The sequence below is a fragment of the Delphinapterus leucas genome, chromosome 13 (genome assembly GCF_059928025.1).
Source record: "Delphinapterus leucas isolate spDelLeu-1000000601 "Yukka" chromosome 13, BTC_Dleu_Yukka2, whole genome shotgun sequence".
NCBI lineage: Eukaryota > Metazoa > Chordata > Mammalia > Artiodactyla > Monodontidae > Delphinapterus > Delphinapterus leucas.
In genome coordinates, this window is record NC_143141.1 from 73,396,654 (window position 1) to 73,420,964 (window position 24,311).

Sequence of the window (24,311 nt, forward strand, 5' to 3'; positions counted from 1 at the left end):
GCCCGCGGCAGCGATAGGGAACCTTGTGTGTAGTTACAGTTTCAGCAGCCCGGCGGCTGTGAGAGGGGTCTGGAGTCCTCCCGGCGGCGACCGGACCAAGGTCAACAGCGACCGGAGCAGCAGTCGAAGGCCGGACGGCATGTCCCCGGTGCCTCGGCGCAGACAGTGAAGCGCGGGGCGAGCGGGATGGGTCGGCGCCGGGGGTCAGAGCTGTACCGGGCCCCGTTCCCGTTGTACGCGCTTCAGGTCGACCCCAGCGCTGGGTTGCTCATCGCTGCGGGCGGAGGAGGCGCCGCCAAGACCGGCATAAAGAACGGCGTGGTGAGTACAGTGCCCCTGGGGCCGGGTCGCGCCACGGGCTGAGGGCGATTCTGGGAGGGCCTGGGGGCGGGCCGCACCCCTGCTTCGGACCCGGCCCCTCCCGCGTGGGAACCCCGGCATGCCGGGCGTCCCGGCGCGAATTTCAATCGAGAACTCACCGGTCAATTGAGAGGCTCCTAAGGTAAAGTGAAAACTGCACACAGCGCTACCTAGGCACGAACGCTTCAGTTCGACCTCAGGATTAGCACCAGGGGTCTTATCCTGGCTTTTTCCAGGGGGGCCACATAGACTTGTCTGCCAGACTAATGGCAGCGGCGAGTGAAATAGAAGCTAGGTTTCTTCGCTCTTCTGAGCGTCATCACATTGTCCTGCAAACTAGAGCCTTGCTTGCTGTACAGATTCGTGAGGCTCAGGAAAGAAAAAAGGTTGCAAAAAGCCTTTTAAACTAGAAAGTGTAGTTAGCAAAGGGGTAGGGCATGAGACTATAGGATGTAAGTTTGCCCTTGAGGTGCTCTCTGAACCTCATCCTGGTTGCCTCTCCCACAGCACTTTCTGCAACTGGAGCAGATTAATGGGCGCCTTAGCGCCTCCTTACTACACTCCCATGACACAGAAACACGGGCCACCATGAACTTGGCGCTGGCTGGTAACATCCTTGCTGCGGGGCAGGATGCCCACTGTCAGCTCCTGCGCTTCCAGATCCGTCAGCAGAAGAGCAAAAACAAGGCAGGGAAGGCAGGTGAGAGCCCACTCTCTAGCTTTGGGAAGAGGGTTAAATAAGTAAGATCTCTCTCATCTTGGTCTCTGACGAAGTGGGGCTGGAAGTGGGGTTATGGTAGCAGGCGAGAAGCTCGATGTTCACCACTAGAGAGGGGGCCAGTACTACTTACTTGAGAAACCTGGAACCTGGCAGGCTGTTTGTGTTGCAGGTTCCAAGGAGCAGGGGCCTCGACAAAGGAAAGGGGCTGCCCCAGCAGAGAAGTCTGGAGCTGAAACCCACCAGGAGGAGATAGAATTCAGCGTAGAGAATTTGCAGGCGGTGCAGACAGACTTCAGCACTGATCCACTGCAGAAAGTTGTATGCTTCAACAATGATAGTACCCTGCTTGCCACTGGAGGGACGGATGGCTACGTTCGTGTCTGGAAGGTGTGATTTTGGGAGGTTAGAGGATGAGTGTCAGTAGCAACAAGGCCAGAATTGTGAGAAACTGAACATGGGTTCTGGGGAACTTGTGAGTGAAGCCTGCACTGAGCGGCCATTAGTAGAGAAGAGGGGTGAGTATCATTGCGCTCTTGCCGGGTACCTAGGCTAACTATGGTGGTGGTTTGGCTGCAGGTACCCACCTTGGAGAAAGTTCTGGAGTTCAAAGCCCACGAAGGGGAGATTGAGGACCTGGCTTTGGGGCCTGATGGCAAGGTGAGGAGTTGAGAGGGTGGAGAAAGTAGGTGATTATGCTGCTTGCCCAGTAAGTGGATCCCCTAACCGTCCATCCTTGGAATCTTGATTCCTGACTAGTTGGTAACTGTGGGCTGGGACCTTAAGGCCTCCGTGTGGCAGAAGGATCAGCTGGTGACACAGCTGCACTGGCAAGAGAACGGACCCACCTTTTCTAACACGCCTTACCGCTACCAGGCCTGCAGGTGTGAAGACCCCAGAGGGTGGCTGAAAGAGGCACAGCCTCGATGTGGGGGAGTGGGAGGAGACTGGGGGGAAGCTGGGGAGGGTCGGAGCCCTGTCGGGTGTTACCCTAGGCCTCACCAGGGTGCAGGAGGGCACACACCTCTGAGGAGGGTTGGGCAGGCCCCAGGAGCTGAACAGCTTCTCGCCCGGCCCCCAGGTTTGGGCAGGTTCCAGACCAGCCTGCTGGGCTGCGACTCTTCACGGTGCAGATTCCCCACAAGCGTCTGCGCCAGCCCCCGCCCTGCTACCTCACAGCCTGGGATGGCTCCACGTTCTTGCCCCTTCGGACCAAGTCCTGTGGCCATGAAGTCATCTCCTGCCTTAGCGTCAGGTGTGAGACAGTGGTGGCTTGGCTGGGTATGGGGGGACCAGGGGGAGCTCAGGGAGACGTGCTGCCCTGAGTCCCTGAGGACTGTTGTTGCTGCACAGACTCCAGGACAGTGAGCGTTTTATTGTTTGTTGCAGTGAATCGGGCACCTTCCTAGGCCTGGGCACGGTCACTGGCTCTGTTGCCATCTACATAGCTTTCTCTCTCCAGGTAATGGGTGGAGGTGGGCACAGCCCTGAGGGCTCTTTGGGGTGGGGATTCTAGGCCTGCTTCTGCACTGAGCGTGCCGGAAGGAGTCAGGCCCAGCCTGTAGCGGGAAAGTCTTCTGGGGGCAGAGGCCGTGTTTTCTGGAAGGAATGTTCCCAGTTGGGCCTTCCCTCACTAGTTTTCCTCCTGTCCCCAGCGCCTGTACTACGTGAAGGAGGCCCATGGCATCGTGGTGACGGATGTGGCCTTTCTACCTGAGAAGGGTCGTGGTCCAGAGCTCCTTGGGTCCCAGGAAACTGCTCTGTTTTCTGTGGCTGTTGACAGCCGTTGCCAGCTACACCTGCTGCCCTCACGACGTGAGTCACTGGGGTGGGTGCGGTGGGGGAACCACCCCAGCTTTCGCTGTAGCGAAAACTTGCCTCCTGGGGAATGGGATGCTTATCTGTAGCCACTACCCCCTTCTTGAATGGTTCTGTTCTCTGGGCTGTGATGCTCCTTTGCCTCCTGACTCCTTCCCTCCCCCCCTTGCAGGGAGTGTTCCTATATGGCTGCTGCTGCTGCTGTGTGTCGGGCTTATCGTTATGACCATCCTGCTGCTCCAGAGGGCCTTTCCAGCTTTTCTTTAGCCTCCCTGCTCCCAGGGAGCCAGGGGCCTGGACACTGCCACCTTCTAGACCAGTGTGGGCCTACCACTGCTCGCTCCATCTGGGTTCACAGCTGAGGTTGCCTCTGATGAGACTAATGGGCAACGCCTGCCCTTTCCAGTTAAAGCTTGGCTGTGGCCCTGTGCAACACTGAGTCCTGGGAACCTTGCATTCGTCATCTGTGGATCCGCCCAGGACAGTGGTGTCTGAAGGCCAGGCCACACCACCTGTCTCCTTCCCTCTGCCTACCAGAGGCTCCATAGTTGAGCTTGTCCTTTCTCCAGAAATATGTGAAGATGCCCAAGAACCTGGAGGCACTGCTGTCCTTCCTGCAGAAACAGTCGTTTTCTTCTCCCCTTACCGCCTCGTGGCCAGTTGCTCTTCACATGAGCTCCTGGCATTTGCTGGGAAAAGCACTGGCCTGGGACTTGGTATTAGAGAAGGAAGGGGCAAAAGGAAGAACCAGGCAGTCATCTTTGGGTTCAGCTGGGTAGCTCCAAGCCAGCCAGGCCAAATATGCAGTAAATTCCTGGACAGTCTACCCTAGCCTTGAGAAAAGGGAAAATGAACTTGAGCGCATTAGGCAGGAAAAGTTGATATTTAATAAACAAGCGAAGACTGAACTGAGGCTCCAGATGGTACTCTTGTCAGCTTTTGCCTCCCTCAGGAGGAGTGGGTGCCCTGAGGCTGAGCAGCTCTGCTGGGTGCTGGAAGATGGCTTTGGCATACTGATGCATGAGGCGGCTCATGTAGCAGTGCTGCCAGGGAAGCCGTCCTTCCAGGAAGCCGATGTGGCCACCCCGAGCTGTGACGAGCAGTGCAACGTGGGGAGAATGTTGGTCAGCCTGTAGGGGAAGGGCTAGGAGGCGTTGGAGAGGAGGTCAGGAGCCCTGGCCTCTGCTGAGAGCCCAGGCTCTTTCCACTTGCACTGCATGGCCCATTTCCCCCGGGGCCTGAAGCGTCCAGATCCCAGGTGCTCGCCGTGGACCGGGGAGAAGGGGTCACCAGCTGCATTGAGGCAGAGCACAGGGAGCTGGATGGCATCTGCCTTGGCTCTTGGGCTTGCTGCTCGGTCTTGATATCCGAAGACCACAGTTGTGTAGCGCTCATCAAAGTGGTGGATTGTGTGGGCCTGCAGGTGGTGGCGGGTGGGATAGGCTAGGATGAGGAAAGGGAATAAGGTGTTGGAAGAACAGTTTTGGGCCGAGAGGGGAGAGTTGAAAGACTCTACCTGTAGCACAAAGTCTACATTCACCACCTTTTCCATCACCTTTCTGTTTCTGCAAAAGAACACATAGGGTGGGACTTCCCTGGTGGCACAGTGGTTAAGAATCCGCCTGCCAATGCAGGGGACACGGGTTCGACCCCCTGGTCCAGGAAGATCCCACATGCCGTGGAGCAACTAAGCCCACGTGCCACAACTACTGAGCCTGTGCTCTAGAGCCTGCGAGCCACAACTACTGAAGCCCACACGCTCTAGAGCCTGTGCTCCGCAATGAGAGAAGCCACTTCAACGAAGCCCGTGCACCACAACAAAGAGTAGCACCCGCTCGCCGCAACTAGAGAAAGCCTGCGCGCAGCAATGAAGACCCAACGCAGCCAAAAAGAAAAATTAAAAAAAAAAGAACACATAGGGCTTTGGCTCTACTCCTGGACCTGACCCAGAGCCAGCCTCTGTCCTATCTCATGAGTGAGAAAATCCAGATAGGGAACTGACCCGAGCACTGGGAGAACCTGGCATGTCTGCCATCCTACCCTGTCTGCTTCCCTTTTCCACTTGTCAAGACCCTACCGGTTCACAGCTCGGCAGAGCCCAGCAGTGAGGTGCTGACTGAAGAGCAGTGAGTTCAGTGGGGTCTCCAGGGAGCAGGTGGTCTCAGAGGTATCCCAGCATGCAGGTAGAGTCAGTGCTGCCACCAACCCCGCAGCCCGTCCCATTCGAGCCAGGTGGTTCAGCTAATATCCTGCAGGATTGGCCCAGGGGCCATGAAAGAAGGGTTTGTATTGGTGAGTTGGAACAGGAGAACGGGAGAAAACATGGAGGAGGAAAGAGAAAAAGGAAGACTGGGCCTTTGGGTTAAGTGCAGGCAGCCTTCACCCTCCGAGAGAGATGCCCACAGCCAGCAGTGGAGCTTGGGAGTAGTGGCTCTTTATGTGGTGCACGACTGTCTCCAGATCTTCAGTGTTGCTGGCACAGAGGGCCCTGTAGGTCTGAGGCAAACCGGATCATTGGGTAGGGAAGGAGGCCCTGACCAGAAGGCAGAAAAGTGAAAGGACTCAAGAAATGGAAGACAGGTAGGTTGGGGCCCAGGGTCTCTGAAGGGAGCGGGGTGAAGGGCCACTACGAGGAAGGAGGGTACTCGCCAGCAGTTATTCCCCATGGCAGCCCCGGTTATTAAATACGATAGCCCTGTGGCACACCCACGTACATGTTAGGCAGACCCTCCATAAGGGCTCCTCTCCCCTTTTGGTAGGTTTCAGAAAGGCCTCCGTCAAATGGTACCCTTCATATGGCACCTCCTCCCCATAGCTAGCAGGGTATGAATTGACCCTCCCCCGACCCCCAACACACACAATTATAAATTATCAGACACCACCCAATTCCGCTGGACTGTGTCCATCCTTACCTATAGCCATCCTTCAAAGCTTGGTCAACTAGGTGCAAGATATATGTCTCCTGACTACTGCCCGTGATACCAGGAAGCAGCAATAACAATGGCTGGGTGGTAGGGTCAGGATATTGACTGCTGTTAGGATGGCTGGCCCAGTCTAGGAGGAGCTGTCCTCTATCCAGGGTTTCGAGAACTTCCCTGTGGTTTTGGAGAAAAGGGCACAGAAAGATACTACTATTAGGAACTCCATGTACTTCGAAAGATTTTATGCCCTCCTCTCCCTCCCCAAACAACTCCCACAAGTTACCAGCATCATTTGAGGGCATGCATTATGCAAAACATTAAGACTGTAACGAGGTATAATGAGACATAAAAGATTTGAGTATTACCTCATGGTTGTGCAATTAAATAGCCTTTGCATATAGCCACTCTGGTTACCCTTAGCACACTGAGGTAGATGGGTCAAAGGTTACCCCCATTTTAAAAGAGGTACACGAGTAGGATTCCCCTGTACTTGCAGCTTCATGTTCACCCCCATCTGTCCCTTCTTACCTTGAGTAAGGGGCTACAGGCGGAGACTGCAGTAAGACTCTGAAGATGGTTTGTAGCCGCCCCTCAAAACACCAGAGCGTAGGGTAGAAAGTCTCCACAGTGACTGGACAGTGTCCCTCCAGGAAGGCCAGAAACTGGGACCCAGTCACCAGTTGTGGCCTCTGTAGTCACACAACACGATGTGCCTCACTCCCCTGATTTTTGCGCCAAGCCAGTGAGGTACCTGATACCAGAGTGACCCCTTTCCAGAGGCCAGCCTGGAGGGCACTGCTTTGTCTGGGCGTGAGAAATCTAGCATACCTCAATCTGGAATGGTCAAGTCACCTCTGTTAAGATAGTCCCACTAGGACCCCAGCTCCAGTCCTAGAGTGTCACCTCTCCAGAATTGCCCCTGAACCGACTGCCACACTCAACCTATCCATGCCCCAAACTCATTTTGGAGAGAGCAGGTAATATAAGTTGCCCAGCTGATCTGCAGGAAAGGTTGGGATCCTGGACAGAGGCTGAAGAAATGCAGCACCATTTAATCTGTGACTTTTGCCTTTTGAATTGTCTACACTTCTGCCAGTTGAATTATCCACACTCTCGTCTCAAAACTAGCTCCGGTCACGCTGGCTCCTTCTGATTTTAGCATTCCATTTTTGCATATTCCCATTCCCTGTTGCATGTGCTCCCTGCTGAAGGGCTTCTTTGTACCTCACCACCTCATTTTCTTACTTAACAGCCCCTGCTGTTAGACCATGCTCTAAAGGAGGAATAGTCCCAATGGGAACAGATTTTCTGTTTCTTCATGCCAGCCAGGAGGAAGGTAACAGGGATAGGATGGTGGGCCAGATGATGTCATTGGGCACTTAGCCCTATCTTTCAACCTCTCTGCTTGGTTCTCTGGATACACATCAAGTGAATGAGAGGGCCCAGCCACATAGAAGGCTTATGAAGGGGGAGTATGCTGTACAAAGACAGAAGGCCTCAGACTCAAGAAATAGAAATTGCATTTCTGTTGCAGGCCTGAAGGGACCCAAGGACCAGATTCCTATTTCTTCTTGCAGTCAAAAGGGGCTACGTAAATTATGAACTAGAGAGGCCAGGTTGGTACTGTGACTGTTGTGACTCGTACCCTGGGCCTTAAGCCCTGGAATAATAACACCTGTGATTCATTGTATGCTATTTGCTGGCACTAGGCTAAACCCAACCTTATTATAAGAAACTATGACAGGTTAAGTTGTTTGCCCAAAGTCACACAGCTAGCAAAAGGCAAAGTGGAATAATAATTATGATATTAGGCAAAATATTCTCTTACATAAATTGTACCAATATTTTCTTAGGTCAGCCTCCCAAGGCAATAGAAATAAAAATAAACAAATAGGACCTAATCAAGATTACATCTGCTTTTGCAGGTCAAGCTTTTTCTAATCAAGCTTTTGCACAGCAAAGGAAACCATAAAATGAAAAGTCAACCTACAGAATGGGAGAAAATATTTGCAAACAATGAGACCGACAAGGGCTTAATTTCCCAAATATACAAACAGTTCATACAACTCAACAACAACAAAAATAAACAACCCAATCGAAAAATGGGCAGAAAAAAATGGGCAGAAGACCTAAATAGACAGTTCTCCAAAGAAGAAATATAAATGGCTAATACGCACATGAAAAGATGCTCAATGACTCTAATAGCAAAATGCAAATCAAAACTACAGTGAGGTAACAACCCACACCAGTCCAAATGGCCATCACTAAAAACTCTACAAATAACAAATGCTGGAGAGGATATGGAGAAAAGGGTACTCTCCTACACTGTTGGTGGGAATGTAAGTTGGTACAGCCATTATGAAGAACAGTATGGGGGTTCCTCAGAAAACTAAAAATAGAATTACCGTATGATCCAGCAATCCATACAAAATATATCCATACAAAATTCTAATTCAAAAAGATACGTGCACCCCTATGTTCATAGTAGCACTATTCATAATAGCCAAGACATGGAAACAACCTAAATGTCCATTGACAGATGAATGGATAAAGAAGATGTGGTACATATATACAATGGAATACTACTCAGCCGTTAAAAAAAAACCACACACACACACACATTTGCAGCAACATGGATGCAACTAGATATTACCATGCTGAGTGAAGTCAGAAAAAGACAAATACCATATGATATCACTTATATGTGGAATCTAAAATATAACACAAACAAACCTATCTACGAAACAGAAACAGACCCGGACATAGAGGACAGACTTGTGGTTGCCAAGGGGGCGGGGGTTGGGGGAGGGATGGACTGGGAGGCTGGGGTTAGCAGTTGTAAACTTTTATATACAGGATGGATAAACAACAAGGACCTACTGTATAGCACAGAGAACTATATTCAATATCCTATGATAAACCATAATGGAAAAGAATATTAAAAAAGATTGTATATAAATTGTGTAACTGAATCACTTTGCTGTACAGCAGAAATTAACACATTGTAAATCAACTATACTTCTATTAAAAAGTGTAAAAAATAACTATGATATTACCACCAATACTAGTAAGATTTGTTGAGTGCTCCTTATGTGCCAGGTATTGTGCTAAGCATTTTACATGATTATATCCTATAACCTTCACAATAGCTCTTTGAGATAGGTACTATGATCCCCCTGTGGGAACGTGTTTGAATATTGAATAAGTTGTCAAAGGTCACAAAATGTGCCAAAGCTAGTTAGCAGTGGAGCTGGGATTGAAACTAAGGGTTTGTGCTCTTAGTCACTTTACTATAATACCTCCTAGTTGCCAAGATTTTGAGTTATCAATTTATTAAATCCTTGGTCAAACAGCTCAGTTGTGTAGAACAAGGTGCTAATAAATCACAGGTTTGATGTATGTGGGTTAGTTTCATTTTAACTCTAGTGAAGTGTTTCTTGACTTATCCCTGAGAATTAATTAGTTAAATGCCATTAGTCACTGTGGATGAATCAATTCCAATCCATTACCATGCTGGACAATCCAAACTGCATGTCCTCAGAGTGTCCAGAATGACACTTTCTCTGCATTTAAACCAGTATTTGGAAATCAAAGAAGGATTTGGGGTATAAAGTGGCAGAGGTCTCTGACTTCTCTGTGGATGGTTGTAAGCAAAGGAAAATGTTTAGTTCAAGACAGCTCTGTTCTGAAATGACTGACTTTCCAAATCAGGCATATAAGGTAAGGTTTATAGGGTATTGTGAGGTATGGATTTTTAAAATTGTTTTACTAAGGCAAATGTATTCTATAAACAATACATAGGATGTATAAAGCTCTGAAAATACAGAAAAGTTGAGGTAACATTAAATTTCCCTATAGATCATTTTAAAGGGCTTGAATCAATAGGTTTCTTGTTAGACTCAGCTACTTAGAACCGAGTTTAATGAAAATTAAAAGATTTAGATTTTTGTGGCTATGTAAATTACATAAATTTCAGTGAGAATAAAATTTCCAAGTTCATCAAAATCATCCTCTTCGGATTTTTCCATTGCACTCTACATGGAGAGCCTAGAACTTAAAACAGGGCTGAATGAGCAAGGACAGTTAGGGTTATCCATTAGTCCTGAGCTAGGCGGGGAACCTCTGCCAGTCCTTAAGAGAAGCAAGGTCCTACTAAGCTGATGGGATGATGGTGGGAGTTAGCCACCACCCCACCAACTGGTTCCTTCATTCAGAGCAGCTAATGAGCAGCTCATCTAGACTGCCTAAAAAGAAAAAGATAGTGTGCGTATCTCCCTGACAGCTCAGGATGCCTTCCACCCCGCTTTCCTGCAAGTGTTTGTCCACATCATCGGCAGCAGCACCCCTCCGATGACTGAAAGGTCCAGCTGGCATGAGGAGTACGCGGGATGCAGAGAATCCAGGCAGGCAAAGAACCGACTCTCCGTTAGGTGATAGTAGCAAAGCTGAGCCTGGCTGGAGCGCGGGGCCGGAGTGGTGGTGGGGCTGTGGCGTCAAATTTCACCTGGGCCAGGAGACCCCACCGAGCCAGCCTCCACAAAGGGCTCGAGCCCCGGCTGGAAGCTGCCCTCAGACTCGAGTTACCTACACCTGCCGGAGAGAGCTCTGGACCCGCACCCACCGGGGCCACCCATGCCCAGTAGTAGCCCAAGTAGAGGGCAGCGCCAAGTCCCAAAAGCAGAGAGAAGGATTCTGTCCAGGTGTCATCTTGGGGGCCCAGGGAGGAGCTCAGCCTCTCGCGTTGCTGAGTCTCCACTCCCAAGTTCTTGACCGGCTCTGACGCCTGAGCTTCGATTAGTGGGCCCGCAGGTGCGCGCTAGGCCCCGCCCGTTACACGCCATTGGACAGCCTGTGCGGGTTCCGCCCGCACTGCCCGGCGATTCGGGGACCCAGGCCCCGCCCACCGCCCGTGCTCCCGGCGGCGGGCGTGGCGAGGGCGGTGCTAGGACGTCGAGGGGGGTGTGTGTACCGCGCCTGGGCAGTCTGCGCGGAGCTGACCCCAGTGTCTTGCGAATGGCCCCGCGGCCCGCGGGCCGGGTCTCGCGCCCCTACGGCTCCTGCCTCCGCTTCGCGGTCACCGGCCCTGCGGCCTCTTGTGAGGACTAGCGGCCTTCCCCGCAGGCGCCATCTTGAGGGGCAGCTCCAGCTCTTTCTTCCTCAAACCCTGCCACGGAGCGGCGAGTCTGACAGCCTGGCCAGAGCCCCCCAGCCTCTCAGTCAGTCACACACAGGGCACAGCCACTGACGTGGTCACACTCCTCCACTCCCGTAGTGTTCAGTCATTGACAGTGGCCCTCACACACTGGACACGATCATTCACACCCACACCCCACGGTGTCACGTGGTCAAGTTTCAGCTGCTTGAGTGAGTGCCATTCCGCACAGAGTCACACACACATGGGTTAAAGCCACTCGTCCAGTGTCACTCTACACTGCCTCATACAATCCCTGTCACAAGTACAATAGATAATTACTCATCACCCACTGTGTACCAGGCACTTGGGATGCTGTTCCTGTCTTCACTGGGATATGGAAACAAGTAAGTAATCTACTAGAGCAATGACTCAGCCTTGACTGACGAATGGAATTATCTGAGTTTCTAAAACTAGCGGTGCCCAGGCCCCACCCGCTGTTATGGTTGGTCTGGAGAGGAGCCTAAGTATTAATAACAACTTAAAATCTCTCTGGAAGACTCAAATGTGTAATCACGGTTGAACCCCTGCAACAGAGCATGGTGGTAGATAAGGGAAGTACTAGCTGCAGTGGGAGCCCCGGGGAGGGTGCCCAGACTCCATGGATCAGAGAAAGCACACCCAGATATTAAATGACAATACATTTAAGGCGAAATCAAAAAATAAGTAGTAGTTTCCAAGACAAGGTGGAGGCGGGGAGAGAGTAATTGTTCCAGGAGAGGGAAGAGCACAAGCAAAAGCCTGGATGTGAGAGACTTCTTAAAGGAACCAAAAGAAATTTGGTGTTGCTGGAGCATGTGAGATGGTCAGGAATCAGGTTGTGGGCAGCTGCATAAAGGATGTTAGGCTTTATCCTAAGGGTGGAGGAAAGCCGTCAGAGTTTTAAGAAGGGGTGGGCAACATGATCAGAGTTATATTTCAGAAGCATCATTCAGGCTACTTTGAGAATGGATTGGAGGGGGATGAAAAGCAGGCTAATTAGGAGGCTGTTAACGGAAATTTGGCGTGGACCAGGGCTGCCTGGACTGGGGGAAAGCTCAGGAGAGGAGTGAAGATCTTTAAGATAGGAGGCAGAACTGATAGGACTTGGTAGTAGGTTGGAGGTGGGGATGCATGGTGGTAACACTGGGATAGAGAAGCAGGGGGCGGGGAAGTTTTGAGGAGGAAGATGATGCATTCTGATTCAGACACGTCTGCGGTGCTGGTAGGTGTTCTAATTGTGTTTTCTTAGGTTCTGAATTTGTCTCTTTGGCATCCATTAATCACAGGACCAAACTAACAGCCAAAGTTGTTCACATCTCCCCTGCAATCCAGAGGCCATACTCTGAACCACTTCCTTTATCCAACTCTCACACACCAAACCAATATTTTCCCTTTCCTAGATAAACCCAGGACCAGGGACCAGTCAACTAGCGACAGCCCCTATGCCCCAAAGCTCTCTGAAGTTATTAAAACTAGCCAACCCTAAACTGTTTAACCTGCCTCGTCTTGCTTTTCTAGTTTAATAAAAGCTGTGGCCTGTGCCTTCTCCTTGCTCCTTTCTGCCTTCTGACCTACACTGGTGCTTCCCTCTGTGGTCCTGTGTGGTGAGCTGTGCCTCTTCTTCCTGAGGGAACTGTAACATTAAACTCTTCTTTCAGTGGCATTGACCTCTCTGTGTTGTCACTCAGTCACCTTTAAAAATTAAGATCCGGCACAAATCAGTAGGCTGTTCAGTTCCTGAAGTGGTCTGGGGCTCAGAGATTGGAATTTGAGATATGGCAGTTATCAGCATTTAGATGATATATTAGCTGGCAGGGTTGCCATAACAAAGTGCTGCAAACTGGTTGTCTTGAACAACAAATTTATTGTCTCACAGTTCTGGAAACTGGAAGTCCAAGATCAAGGTGTCAGCAGGATTGGTACCGTCTGAGAGCAGTGAGGAAGAACCTGTTCCATACCTCTCTTCTAGCTTCTGGCGGTTTGCTGAAAATCTTCAGCATTCCTTGGTATGTAGAAGCTTCACTCCAATCTCTGCCCGCATCTTCACATGCTGTTTTCCTTGTGTGTGTGTGTGTGTGTCCAAATTCCCCTTTTTATATGAACACCAGTCATATTGGATTAGGTTCTACGCCAGTATGACCTCATCTTCACTAATTATATCTGCAACTACCCTATTTCCAAATAAAGTCACATTCTGAGGCATTGGGGATTAGGACTTCAACGTATGAATTTTTGAGGGACACAGTTCAACCCATAAGAGGTAGTGATGGAAGCTACGTGAATGGAAGAACACATGAGCAGATGGGGAATGAGGAGAGAGCCCAGAGGAACTCCGACACATGAAGAAACTAAGAAGAAATGACTAAAGAGAGAGGAATGGTACTGCCGAAACCAGTGATACCATGACCCAAGGAGGTAGTGTCCAGCAGTATCCACCTGTCCACCACAGGAAGGAGGACAGGGTGACTTTGATGAGAGTCAGTTTGTTGTTGTGGATGGATGCTGATGAGAAGGAGCTGATGGGGAGGTAGAAGCTGAAGATTCCAGAGAGATAAGAAGTTGTACACTCAAAGAACTAAGTCTTTGAGCCAGTGGGTGAGGAAGTACTCTGAAGCCTGGGTGGAGGAACTGGCTGCTCTGAGAAAACTGGTGACACTGCATTTTGACCACAAAGCTATAGCCACTCACTGCAACGCTGCTGGCAAACAACTGCCACTGTCACCCTTAAGGTGATACTTTCCCAGGCCCCCCTCCCCCCACCATATGGAGCCACTTCTCAGTGATGTGCAGTCACAGTCACACAATGATACCTTCACCGGAAACCGACAGTCACGGGTGTCACCTGAGCATCACAACTCAGGAAGAGTTCAGCCAGATACCCTAACAGACACACCGCTCACATCCTGTACGGTCACACACCTGGACAGTCCCGCATTGGCCATACTCTCTCAAGTGCTGCCATACTGGATACACAGCCACACGAAACACCCCCGACCGTGTCACAGGTCTCTCATCCACGCAGCCACATACACCAGTCACAATCACAGGCTAACAGTAAGTCACATTCTATCTTGTCACACACATCTGGGTCCCAGCAGGGAGTGAGCCCCAGTTAAACGTGCTTCTCATTACGCACCAGCTTCACCATCTGTCTCTTTGCCTCTCTCTCTCTAGTTGTCTGTACGCACACACTCACGCACACGCTCTCCCTCGCCCGGTGCGGGCCGCAGAGGGCCGGGGTCTGCGGGCCAGGCGGGGCGGGGCGGAGACCCAGGCCACGGCGCTGGCGCTCCGGACTCTGCCCGGGCCAGGGCGGCGGCCGCAGCCGGGAGGGCTACGTGGAGCAGCCACGTGGAGCGGCCCGGGGGAGGGCCGGGCGGCGGGAGCCGAGGCGCGGCGGCCGCGGCGGCGCACAGCCTCGAGCGACGACCCAGCCGGACCCGGCCAGAGCCGCGCCGCGCCGCGCCGCCGCAGGTGGGTGCGAGCCCCGCCCGGGGCTGGCGGGCTGGGGGCCGGGGACCCCGCCGCGGGCAGCCGGGAATACTGGGCGCCGCGGGGCGGGACCGCGGGCAGGGGCGGTCTCCTGGCCTCCAGGTCGGAGGCTGAAGGCGCAGTCCCTCCGCATCCCCTGCGGCTCGGACGCCGCCGGAGCGCTGGCTCTCGCCTCTGGGCGCCTCTCCGAGGTTACCCCTGAGAGCATGTAGAGGGAGGGCCTGGAAAGCAAGGCCTGAGCCCCCTCGCTGTGATGTGGGGGCTTCATAGTCCCCCAAGGGCTTTTCCTTCCGGTGTCTCATTCGTTGCTCTTGACAGTCCCGGGGGGAGGGGAGGCTGGCAGGAGTTTCATCCTCATTTGACAGCGGAGGAAAAGGGGGACCGGGGAGGGGTCGAGGTTATCACCCAGCTAGAAGTGGCAGGGGAAGCCCAGCTCTCAGGTGTGGGACCCATTTGGCTGTATAGCCAGTGCCTCTTCTCTTGCGCCGGGGGGTGGGAGGTGCTGGGAGTCACAGGCGGCCCTGGAGAGATAAGTTAAGGGAGAGGATTGAGCTCAGAATTACTTCTGACAGTTCGAATTAGGCAGAAATGGAATGCGTGCCCTGTGGGTGGTAGGCTCCTGTCCTGGAAAGTCCAGTGGAGGCTGATGGCCACTGACAGGCATGCTGTGCAAGCAGTTTTGCACTGGTTGGGAAGTCAAGCAAGAGAAAAGGCCCCGCCACATCCTAGAGTCTCTGAAATACTCAGGGAGCATCTACTCACTGCCATGCACTCAACCTACATTATTCCATTGCATCCTTCCCCAGCCCCTACAAGATAGATACCACTATCCTCAGTTTTTAAAGTGAAGGTGCCAGAGCTCAGAGACACGGAGACACCTGCTGAGATCACACTGTTAGTACTGTGAGAGGCTGGATTTGATCAGAGGTCTAACTGCAAGGCCAGGCTTTCCTCCCATGCACTGGTGCAAAGGCTTGAAGAAATCAGAGGCTAGAGGATCATTGTGAGTGTGTGTGTGTGTGTGTGAGTGTGATGTGAATAACTTTATTGAATTATATCACAACTCTAGCAGTTGTGGTGGCTTTTCTGTGGTCATTAGGGTAAATTATGTTTATGCACGTTATAGAAAATGATGAGGAACATTTTTATTTGACAGGAAGTTGTTCAGTAGCTGCTCTATTTCTGTTGCTTATAAAAGCTTTTGTAAATACTGTAGTTAGAAATGTGAAAGTGTGAAGCAATCACATTACACCAACCTCATTACACATTACTTGAGGTGCCTTAGCCTGACTTCCTTTATATAACAGAGGTGAGTTACCTGTACTAAAAATGCCATGTTTGGAAGCATGACTTAGGAGAATATTACTGAGATGACACTAAAAGTCCACATGCAATTATTTGTTTCTGAAGTGGACTGAAACCAGAGTGCTAGGGTTGTCAGGAGGGCGCAGGATGTTCCAGGTAAAGGGTGGAACAGCTTGGGCAAAAGCACTGCACAGTGAAAATGAAAAGTATTTCGCAGACTCCAGTAACCCCTCTGTCTGAAGCAGTGTTAGTATAATGGAGCACTGGAAGATGAGTCTAAAATGGTAACTTGATATCTGATTGTAGAAGGCCTTAAATGTCCAGGTGAAGACTCTGGACTGTAATAGAAACAGGGAGCCATTGAAGGTTTTGGAGCAGTGGAGTTCCAGCAAAGGAAGAGTACTCTACGTATGGAGGGTTCTTTAAATCGAGAAAATAGCAGAGGCAGGGACAAGAATAAGAGACTCCTTGTGTGATGAGTAATTCATTATCCACTTAGTATTCACTGTAACTCTGTGACGTAAGTACTATTATTATGTCCATTATGCAGATAAGTTTAGTGAGGGTAAGTAACCTACCCGAGGTCACGGGGACAGTCTGTGGTGGAGCTGGGATTTGAACCTAGGGCTGGCTGGTTCCATAGCTCTGTCCTCTGTCCACTGCACATGCTGAATAGTTGCACACATGTGACATAGGACCAAGAGGAGGAGAGTAAGAGTAATTCATGTGGGCAGGGTTCAGGACCAGGTCTTACTTTTCAGGGCTCAGTGCAAAAATAAGATTAAGAATTTCAAGACAGAGACAGCAGAGCATTAAACTAAGCCCAGGGCCCTGTTGAGAGCAGGGCCCTGTGTGACTGCCAAGAAGGCAGTTCTAATCATTATGACAACTTGACAAATCACCTCAAAACTCAGTGGCTGAAAACAATAACATTGACTTTGCCTATGAGTGTACATTCTGGGTAGGGCAGAGAAGGCAAGCTCAATTCTGCTCCATCAGTGTTGGCTGGGGCAGCTCGAAGGCTGGGGCTTGGAATGATCTACAGGTTTGCTCTCTCACCTGCCTGGCCCTTGGTTGGGGAAGTGAGCAGCTGGAGGCTAGAGCAACTGGGGCTCCTCAAGCATCCCTATCCCTATGTGCTCTCTCCACGTGGTCTTTTCAGCGTGGCAAACTTCTTCCTTGGCGGTTCAGAGCTCCAGAGAAGCATATCTGCATGTCAAGAGAGGGAGAGAGAGAACCAGAAACAGGCATAAACCGTGTTGCCTTTTATGACTCAGACTTGGAGGTCACATTTCTGCTATATGTTTGAAGTGAGTCGCTAAGTCCAGATCATATACAAGGAAAGGCAAATTTAACTCCAGCTACTTCCCACAAGAAAGAATAGGTAGATGTTTTTCAAACCAGCACAGTTGGCCTAATGAGTGACTGGATTAGTGGGATCCGATAGGTGTTTCCCCTTTATCCCTGAACTGCTACCACCAGAGTCATTCTTTGTTGTTTCCAAATGTCCTTTTTTAAAAGGCAACTCCTAGTGATGATAACACATTAAGTCTGGATAATAGGTTTTGACAGCTCTGAGGGATTTAAATTACTCCTGTGCCTCCTGGTAGCCTAGGTCCTGGCAGTTAACAGATGGGAGGAGAAAGCAATTTGAGGGTATCCAGGTGGGAAGACCAGGATGGTGTGAAGCTACTACAGAGCAATCCAGAGAAACTTCTGGAAGGAAGATGCCTTATTGTATAACCAGGCGCTGCGCTTTACACGTCTTGTCTCATTTAATCCTCACCACACCCCAAGAGGTGCTCTCACCAACCTCATGTTAACAGACCGAGGTTCTGAAACACAGGAGGCACACAGCTAGTGAGTTGCAGAGCCTGGATTTGAACTTAGGCAGCCAGAGATTAGGGCCCATACCCTTAAACAACTTTGGGCTATGCCACCTACTCCTTAGCAATTCTGTGTTTCTCTGTTTTTCTCTTCATCATTGCTTTAACATTTGTATCATTTCCTACTTACATAAATATGTAAACTTTAAGGAGGAAAAATAATAGGTAATTTTACCTAATATTATCATCTTACTTATAAAATAGTGCCTCACATATAGTAGGTGCCCAATAAATATTAAAGAAATGAGTACCATTAGCCCTTACTCTATAAACTTATATTTACACTTGCCTTCCCTACAAAGGCTCGCCTTCCTGGTCCTTGTCACTCAAGGTCTTGACTTCGACTGGTACTTCCCATGATGTCCTCTGTGGCATCCAGTCCTGGGTCTATATCTTCTGGCCTTCTCCTTTTGGCCTCTTCTGGCCAGCTGGCCCTCTCAGTCATTTCGTGCCCCTCCTTCCACCTTAGAGCCTGGAGCCCTCAGACCCCTCTCTTTAAACCAGCAGCACGCTGGATACCAAGAACTGGGTGAGGCAGCCCTCCTGTCCACTTGCCTAGACCCTCTGTAAGCCATTGCTTCCTAACCACCAAGAACACTGTGGGCAGGGCCTTCTCTCTAATCCTCACGGGTTAGGCACATAACTCTGCCGTTCTTGGATTTCCACTCAGTTTCCGTGGGGTCTCTACGGAGATTTCTGTCTCCAAGCCTCTGCTGGGGGTGGGGGTGGTGAACTCCACCCTGCTGAAAATCCAAATAGCCTTGAACCCTGTTCCCTCCAGTCCTCCATCACTTGTCTTCTTGAACTTGATTCATAGTGTCTTTCATAATACAGAAGTTTAAACTTTTGATATGCTCAAATCTGTCAATTTTTTCCTTTAAAACATGAATTTGAAATATTTATCATTTAAAAAAATATTAATTTATTTATTTTGGCTGCGCTGGGTCTTAATTGCGGCACGCGGGGTCTTCGTTGTGGCATGCGGGATCTTTAGTTGCAACATTCGGGAATCTTTTAGTTGCAGCATGCGGGCTCCTTAGTTGCGTCATGCGGACTCCTAGTTAAGGCATGCATGTGGAATCTAGTTCCCCGACCAGGGATCAAACCTAGGCCCCCTGCATTGGGAGCTCGGAGTCTTACCCATTGGACCACCAGGGAAGTCCCATGAAATATTTATCATTTTTAATGGCTCTGTCACATAATAGGATTTGCTTAATCATTGCCTAAATGTTACAGGTGTTTACAGTTCTTTGACTAATATTAATAGCACAGCTATAAATATCTTTATAATTTCTTTTCCGTTTGTGTTTTTCCTTACGTAATCCCCAGGATGATATTGTTGGGTAGGGGTTTTACGGCAGTTAATACACATTTACAGATTACTCTCCAGAAATAGTTCACGTCTATAGTTCCTCAAACAATATAGGTTAATACTCACTGATTCAATTTCTTCAGTGGTTATAGGACTATTAAAATTTACTATTTATTTTGATGTCAGTTTTACTGTTAAGTTTTTCTGGGAAAATGGCTATATCTGCTAAGTTTGCAAATTTCTTCTATTCCTGTAGTTATGTCCCCTTTTAATTCCTAATATTGTTTATTTGTGCCTTTTCTCTTTGTTCTTAATGAAAATTGTCAGGGGTTTTGTAGTTCATTAGTTCTTTTAAAGAAACACTGTAGTTTGACTTTGTTGCTGCTCTCTATTATATTTTAAATTTCTTCTATCTTTTATTATTCATTTCTTTTAGTTTCTTTAAGTTTATTCTCTTTTACTAGCTTCTTGAGTTGGAAGCTTAACTCATTAACTTTTGGCCTTTCTTCCAATATAAGTTTTTAAGTCAACCCAATTCTCCTATACATATATATATATATATATATATGTATGTATATATATGTGTGTATATATATATGTGTGTGTATATATATATGTGTGTGTATATATATATATATATATATATGTGTGTGTGTATATATATATTCCCCCCACCCCCGCACCACACACCTTATGGGATCTTTTTTTTTAAAAAAAGTTTTATCTTTTCTCTCTTTTTTTAAAAAAAATTTATTTATTATTTATTTTTGACTGCATTGGGTTTTCGTTGTTGCGTGTGGGTTTTCCCTAGTTGCGTGCGAGTCGGGGGCTACTCTTTGTTGTGGTGTGAGGGCTTCTCATTGCGGTGGCTTCTCCTATTGCGGAGCATGGGCTCTAGGCACGTGGGCTTCAGTAGTTGCAGCACACGGGCTCAGTAGTTGTGGCATGTGGGCTCACTAGTTGCAGTGTGTGGGCTCAGCAGTTGTGGCTCGCAGGCTCTAGAGCTCAGGCTTAGTAGTTGTGATGCACGGGCTTAGTTGCTCCACAGCATGTGGGATCTTCCCGGACCAGGGCTCTCACCCGTGTCCCCTGCATTGGCAGGCGGATTCTTAACCACTGCGCCACCAGGGAAGTCCCGGCTTGTGGGATCTTAGTTCCCTGACCAGGGATTGAACCTGGGCCCTGGGCAGTGAAAGCGCCGGGTTCTAACGACTTGACCACCAGGGAATTCCCCAACCCACTTCCCCTTTAATACTGCTTTAGCTACATACCTTGTTTTGATGTATGTTTTCCCAGTATTATACAATCCTCAGTATTCAACAATTTCCATTATGATATCCTTCTTTGACCCATATGTAAGTGTACCTTTTAAATTTTTTATATAAATGAGATTTTTACATCATTTTTGTTATTGATTCCTAATACAATTGCATTTAGTCATGTAACAGTATGAGACTGATTCTTTAATATTTGCTGAGCCATATTCTTTGGCCTGTTGCTTGTCAGTTTTTATAAATATTCCACATGAGAAGAAAATGTATTTGCTAAGTGACTGGAGTTGGGTTCTCTATTTGTTCATTAGCTCAGGCTTAGAAAATATTTTATTCAATCGTCTACATTCTTACTAATTTTTGGTCTGCTTAATCTTTCAAATACTGTATGAGGTATGTTAAATTCTCCCACCATAATGGCAGATTCGATTTTCCTGATTGTGTTTATGCCAGTTTTTTAAAAAGAATTTATTTGTTTTAGAATAGTTTTAGGTTCACAGCAAAATTGAGAGGTTTCCCATATACCTCCTGCCCCACACATGCACAGCCTCATCCATTATCAACGTGCCCCACCAGAGGGGTACACGATGAACTGATGAACCTATACTGACACATCGTAATCATCCAAAGTCCATAGTTTACCTTAGGGTTCACTCTTGGTGTTGTTTGGGTTTGAACAAATCTATAATGACACGTATCTATCATTATAATATCATATAGAGTATTTTCACTGCCCTGAAAATCCTCTGTGCTTCACCTATTCATCCCTTTCACGCCCAGTCCCTGGCAACCACTGATCTCTTTACTGTCTCCATAGTTTTGCTTTTTCCAGAATGTCATACAATTGGAATCATACAGTGTGTAGCCTTTCCAGATTGGCTTCTTTCCCTTAGTAATATGCATTTAAGATTCTTCCGTGTCTTTTCATGGCTGAATAGTTCATTCCTTTTTAGCACTGAATAATATTCTTTGTCTGGATGTACCACAATTTCTTTATCCATACACCTGTCAAAGGGTATCTTGGTTGCTTCCAAATTTTGGCAATTGTGAATAAAGCTGCTATAAACGTCTGTGAGCAGGTTTTTGTGTGGACATGAGTTTTCTGCTCCTTTGGGTTAAATACCAAGGAGTTTAATTGGTGGATTGTATGGTAAGAACATGTTTAGTCTGGAATGAAATCACCTAAGTGTCTTCTAAAGCGACTGTACCATTTTGCACTCCCACCATCAATGAATGAGAGTTCCTGCTGTTCAACATCCTTGTCAGCACTTGGTATTGTCAATGTTCTGGATTTTTGGTCATTCTAACAGGTGATAGTGTTATGCCAGTTTTCGTTTTAGGTGTTTTGAGGCTATGTTATTAGGTACATACAGGTTCAGAATCATTATATCTTCCTAGGGGATTAAACTTTTGTGCATTTTGTCATGATACTTTTTTATCTATAATAATGCTTTTCACCTTAAATTCTATTTATTCTAATGTCAATAAAACTCTGCCAGCTTTCTTTCCTCTAGTATTGCTTTATATATCTTTCTTCTACCGTTTTGTTTTCTGTGACTTTACTTTTTAGGTTAATCTCTTGAAAATTGCATGTAACTTGTATGTTGTTTTATGTACCTTTTGATAATCTCTATTTCTTAACTGATGAGTTTATACAATTTATGTTTATTACAATTTATGAGTTTATACAATTTATGTTTATACAATTTATGTTTATTACAATTTATGAGTTTATACAATTTATGTTTATACAATTTATGTTTATTACAATTTATGAGTTTATACAATTTATGTTTATACAATTTATGTTTATTACAATTTATGAGTTTATACAATTTATGTTTATACAATTTATGATATACTTGGATCTTTTTTTTTTTTTTTTTTGTGGTACGTGGGCCTCTCATTGTTGTGGCCTCTCCCGTTGCAGAGCACAGGCTCTGGACACGCAGGCTCAGCGGCCATGGCTCACGGGCCTAGCTGCTCTGCGGCATGTGAGATCTTCCCGGACAGGGCCACGAACCCGTGTCTCCTGCATTGGCAGGCGGACTCTCAACCACTGTGCCACCAGGGAAGCCCTACTTGGATCTATTTTTACCATCTTATTTTATGCTTTCTATTTGTCTTCCTTTTTAATTATTTTTTAGGTTCTCTTTTTTTTTTTTTTTTTTGTGGTACGTGGGCCTCTCACTGTTGTGGCCTTTCCCATTGCGGAGCACAGGCTCCGGACGCGCAGGCTCAGCGGCCATGGCTCACGGGCCCAGCCACTCCGTGGCATGTGGGATCTTCCCGGACCGGGGCACGAACCCGTGTCCCCTGCATCGGCAGGCGGACTGTCAACCACTGTGCCACCAGGGAAGCCCTAGGTTCTTTTTTTTCCCCTATTATCTCCTCCATGATGCTCTTTTTTTTTGGTTGCAGCAGGTCTTAGTCTACAAACTATGTAGACTCACTATATCTGTTGGGGCCCACGTACGTCTAGAAAAACAGAGACAGTTTCTATGACTCTCGGGAGCTTCACCTTCTTGTGGACTTCTGTGTTGTGCTGCTTCTTCCTCAAGGCAGCTCTATTTGCACAGCTACACATGTATCTACCTGTTGGCCAGTTGCCCACTGCCTCTAGGAAGAGCTCTTAGGAAGCTGATGTCCCCCCTGCAGTGGTCCTGAACCTCATCAGGGTCATGGAACTCTTTGAGAATCTGCTGAAAGCTATGCGCCTTTCTCCAGGAAGATTCAACGCCAGCCAAAGTGTAGGGACCATTTCAGAGGGTTCCTGGTCCTCTGCTCTAGACCGTCAAGCACCTGATGATTTGTCTTCCTAAAGATGAGTTTGAGGTCAGACCTCAGCTCTGGAGGGCTTCTGCTTCCCCAGAAACTCACACGATTATGTACACAATCCTGGGACTAATTGGAAAGCTTCATGCTCTGCACATTGATAGATACTCCGTTTGACTATTTTCATTTAATCAAGTGATGTGCTGCCAATGGGCCTACACAATGCAGGTCTAAAGGAAAGTTTATGTTTTTTTCCTTTCTATTGGGATCTGGTTTTCCTGTGTTTAATAAATAGCAATTCTTGGGACCACTGTTGGATTGACCCTGATTTGTTGTGTTTTCAAGCCCTACCTGAGTGTAGACCTATTTCAAGGAGTCTAGTCTCTTTTGATTTGTTCTTCAGTGAGTTTTTATACAAATACAAATACAGATACAAACCAACAATCTGTTTCCCCCCGTTTAAGGCTTGGTCTTTTTGTGACTACGCACTTCTAATTTGGCCTTTTTCTTATCCTCTCTGAACTAGTTTCCACTCGTAAAATGAGTGGACTGAACTACATCATATGTGCTTAAACTGCACTTCTCCAAGCACCTGGGGGACTGGCAGGGCAAGAGTGGGATAGTCCTGCCCGCAGCACAGCTTCCCCCAGCACAAGTCTGCGTTATGCGCTTTACATGCTGGATCCGGAATAAGCTTTATTTTGAGCAAAGTTCCTGATGTCCGTGTGGCTCCTCCCTGCACAGGAGTCCTGTCACCTGGGTGGCAGGTAGAGTCAGGGAGAGAGGCGTTCCTGTCTAACCCACCGATTCCCCCCTCTGTGGCAGACACTGCTTCCCTCTGATTCCCTAACCCTGTTTCCTACTTCCAGCTACAGGAAGGATGTTACCTGTGACGATGAGAATGTCAGTGCTGCTGCTGCTACTGCCCCTGAGTCAGGCTGTTCCCAAACACGGCACCACGAGGTAATGGGATTCAGAGGGCAGGGCCGTGGGCTGGGAGCAGGGGGATCTCTGGAGAATCGGAGGTATGCTGTGGGCCCCTCTGGGAGGCGGAAGACTGGGTGTACGCTCCCTGACTTCTGTATCATCCCCATCTCCTCAGCTTCTGCCTTGTGCCCGTTAGAGTGCCCTCTGCAAAGTGGGCATCGACACGTTTGCTGGACTCACTTGGAAACCGGGAGCTCATTTCCAATGAGATGTGAGGCTATAAGCTTGGGAAGGGGCTACAGTCCTCTTACCAAGACCTTATAGTGGAAGCTCCCAAGAAATAGAGATCATCA

General features: G+C 48.4%; 3 protein-coding genes across 5 annotated transcripts in view; 2 read left to right on the forward strand and 1 right to left on the reverse strand.

The window, feature by feature from the left end:
- On the forward strand, nucleotides 1-3,804 carry PREB (prolactin regulatory element binding). Of its 2 annotated transcripts, XM_022574227.2 has the most exons (9): nucleotides 3-321; nucleotides 868-1,060; nucleotides 1,251-1,468; nucleotides 1,658-1,738; nucleotides 1,838-1,962; nucleotides 2,160-2,333; nucleotides 2,468-2,540; nucleotides 2,734-2,893; nucleotides 3,069-3,804. In XM_022574227.2, the coding sequence occupies exons 1-9, from the start codon at nucleotides 187-189 to the stop codon at nucleotides 3,161-3,163; spliced, it is 1,254 nt and encodes a 417-aa protein (XP_022429935.1). In that variant the 5' UTR covers nucleotides 3-186; the 3' UTR covers nucleotides 3,164-3,804. The 2 variants fall into 2 exon arrangements, with proteins under 2 accessions (XP_022429936.1, XP_022429935.1); XM_022574228.2 differs by lacking the exon at nucleotides 2,734-2,893 and having other exon boundaries at nucleotides 1-321.
- Nucleotides 3,767-14,784, reverse strand: ABHD1 (abhydrolase domain containing 1). Its single transcript, XM_089922499.1, is given in 10 exon segments — nucleotides 3,767-4,040; nucleotides 4,163-4,313; nucleotides 4,413-4,461; nucleotides 4,974-5,137; nucleotides 5,267-5,392; nucleotides 5,546-5,591; nucleotides 5,809-5,991; nucleotides 6,346-6,506; nucleotides 10,439-10,759; nucleotides 14,191-14,784. Coding segments are annotated over 10 exon segments (2,007 nt in total). The 3' UTR covers nucleotides 3,767-3,828.
- Nucleotides 12,759-24,311, forward strand: part of CGREF1 (cell growth regulator with EF-hand domain 1) — a 16,014-nt gene continuing 4,461 nt past the window's right edge. Inside the window, exons 1-2 of one of the 2 annotated variants that reach the window (XM_022574246.3) lie at nucleotides 12,759-12,996; nucleotides 23,901-23,994. In XM_022574246.3, coding sequence (XP_022429954.1) covers nucleotides 23,912-23,994 — 83 coding nt within the window. In that variant the 5' untranslated portion in view covers nucleotides 12,759-12,996; nucleotides 23,901-23,911. Of the gene's footprint in view, nucleotides 12,997-14,130; nucleotides 14,465-23,900; nucleotides 23,995-24,311 lie in introns of those variants that run through there. The other variant, XM_022574245.3, reaches the window with a different exon arrangement.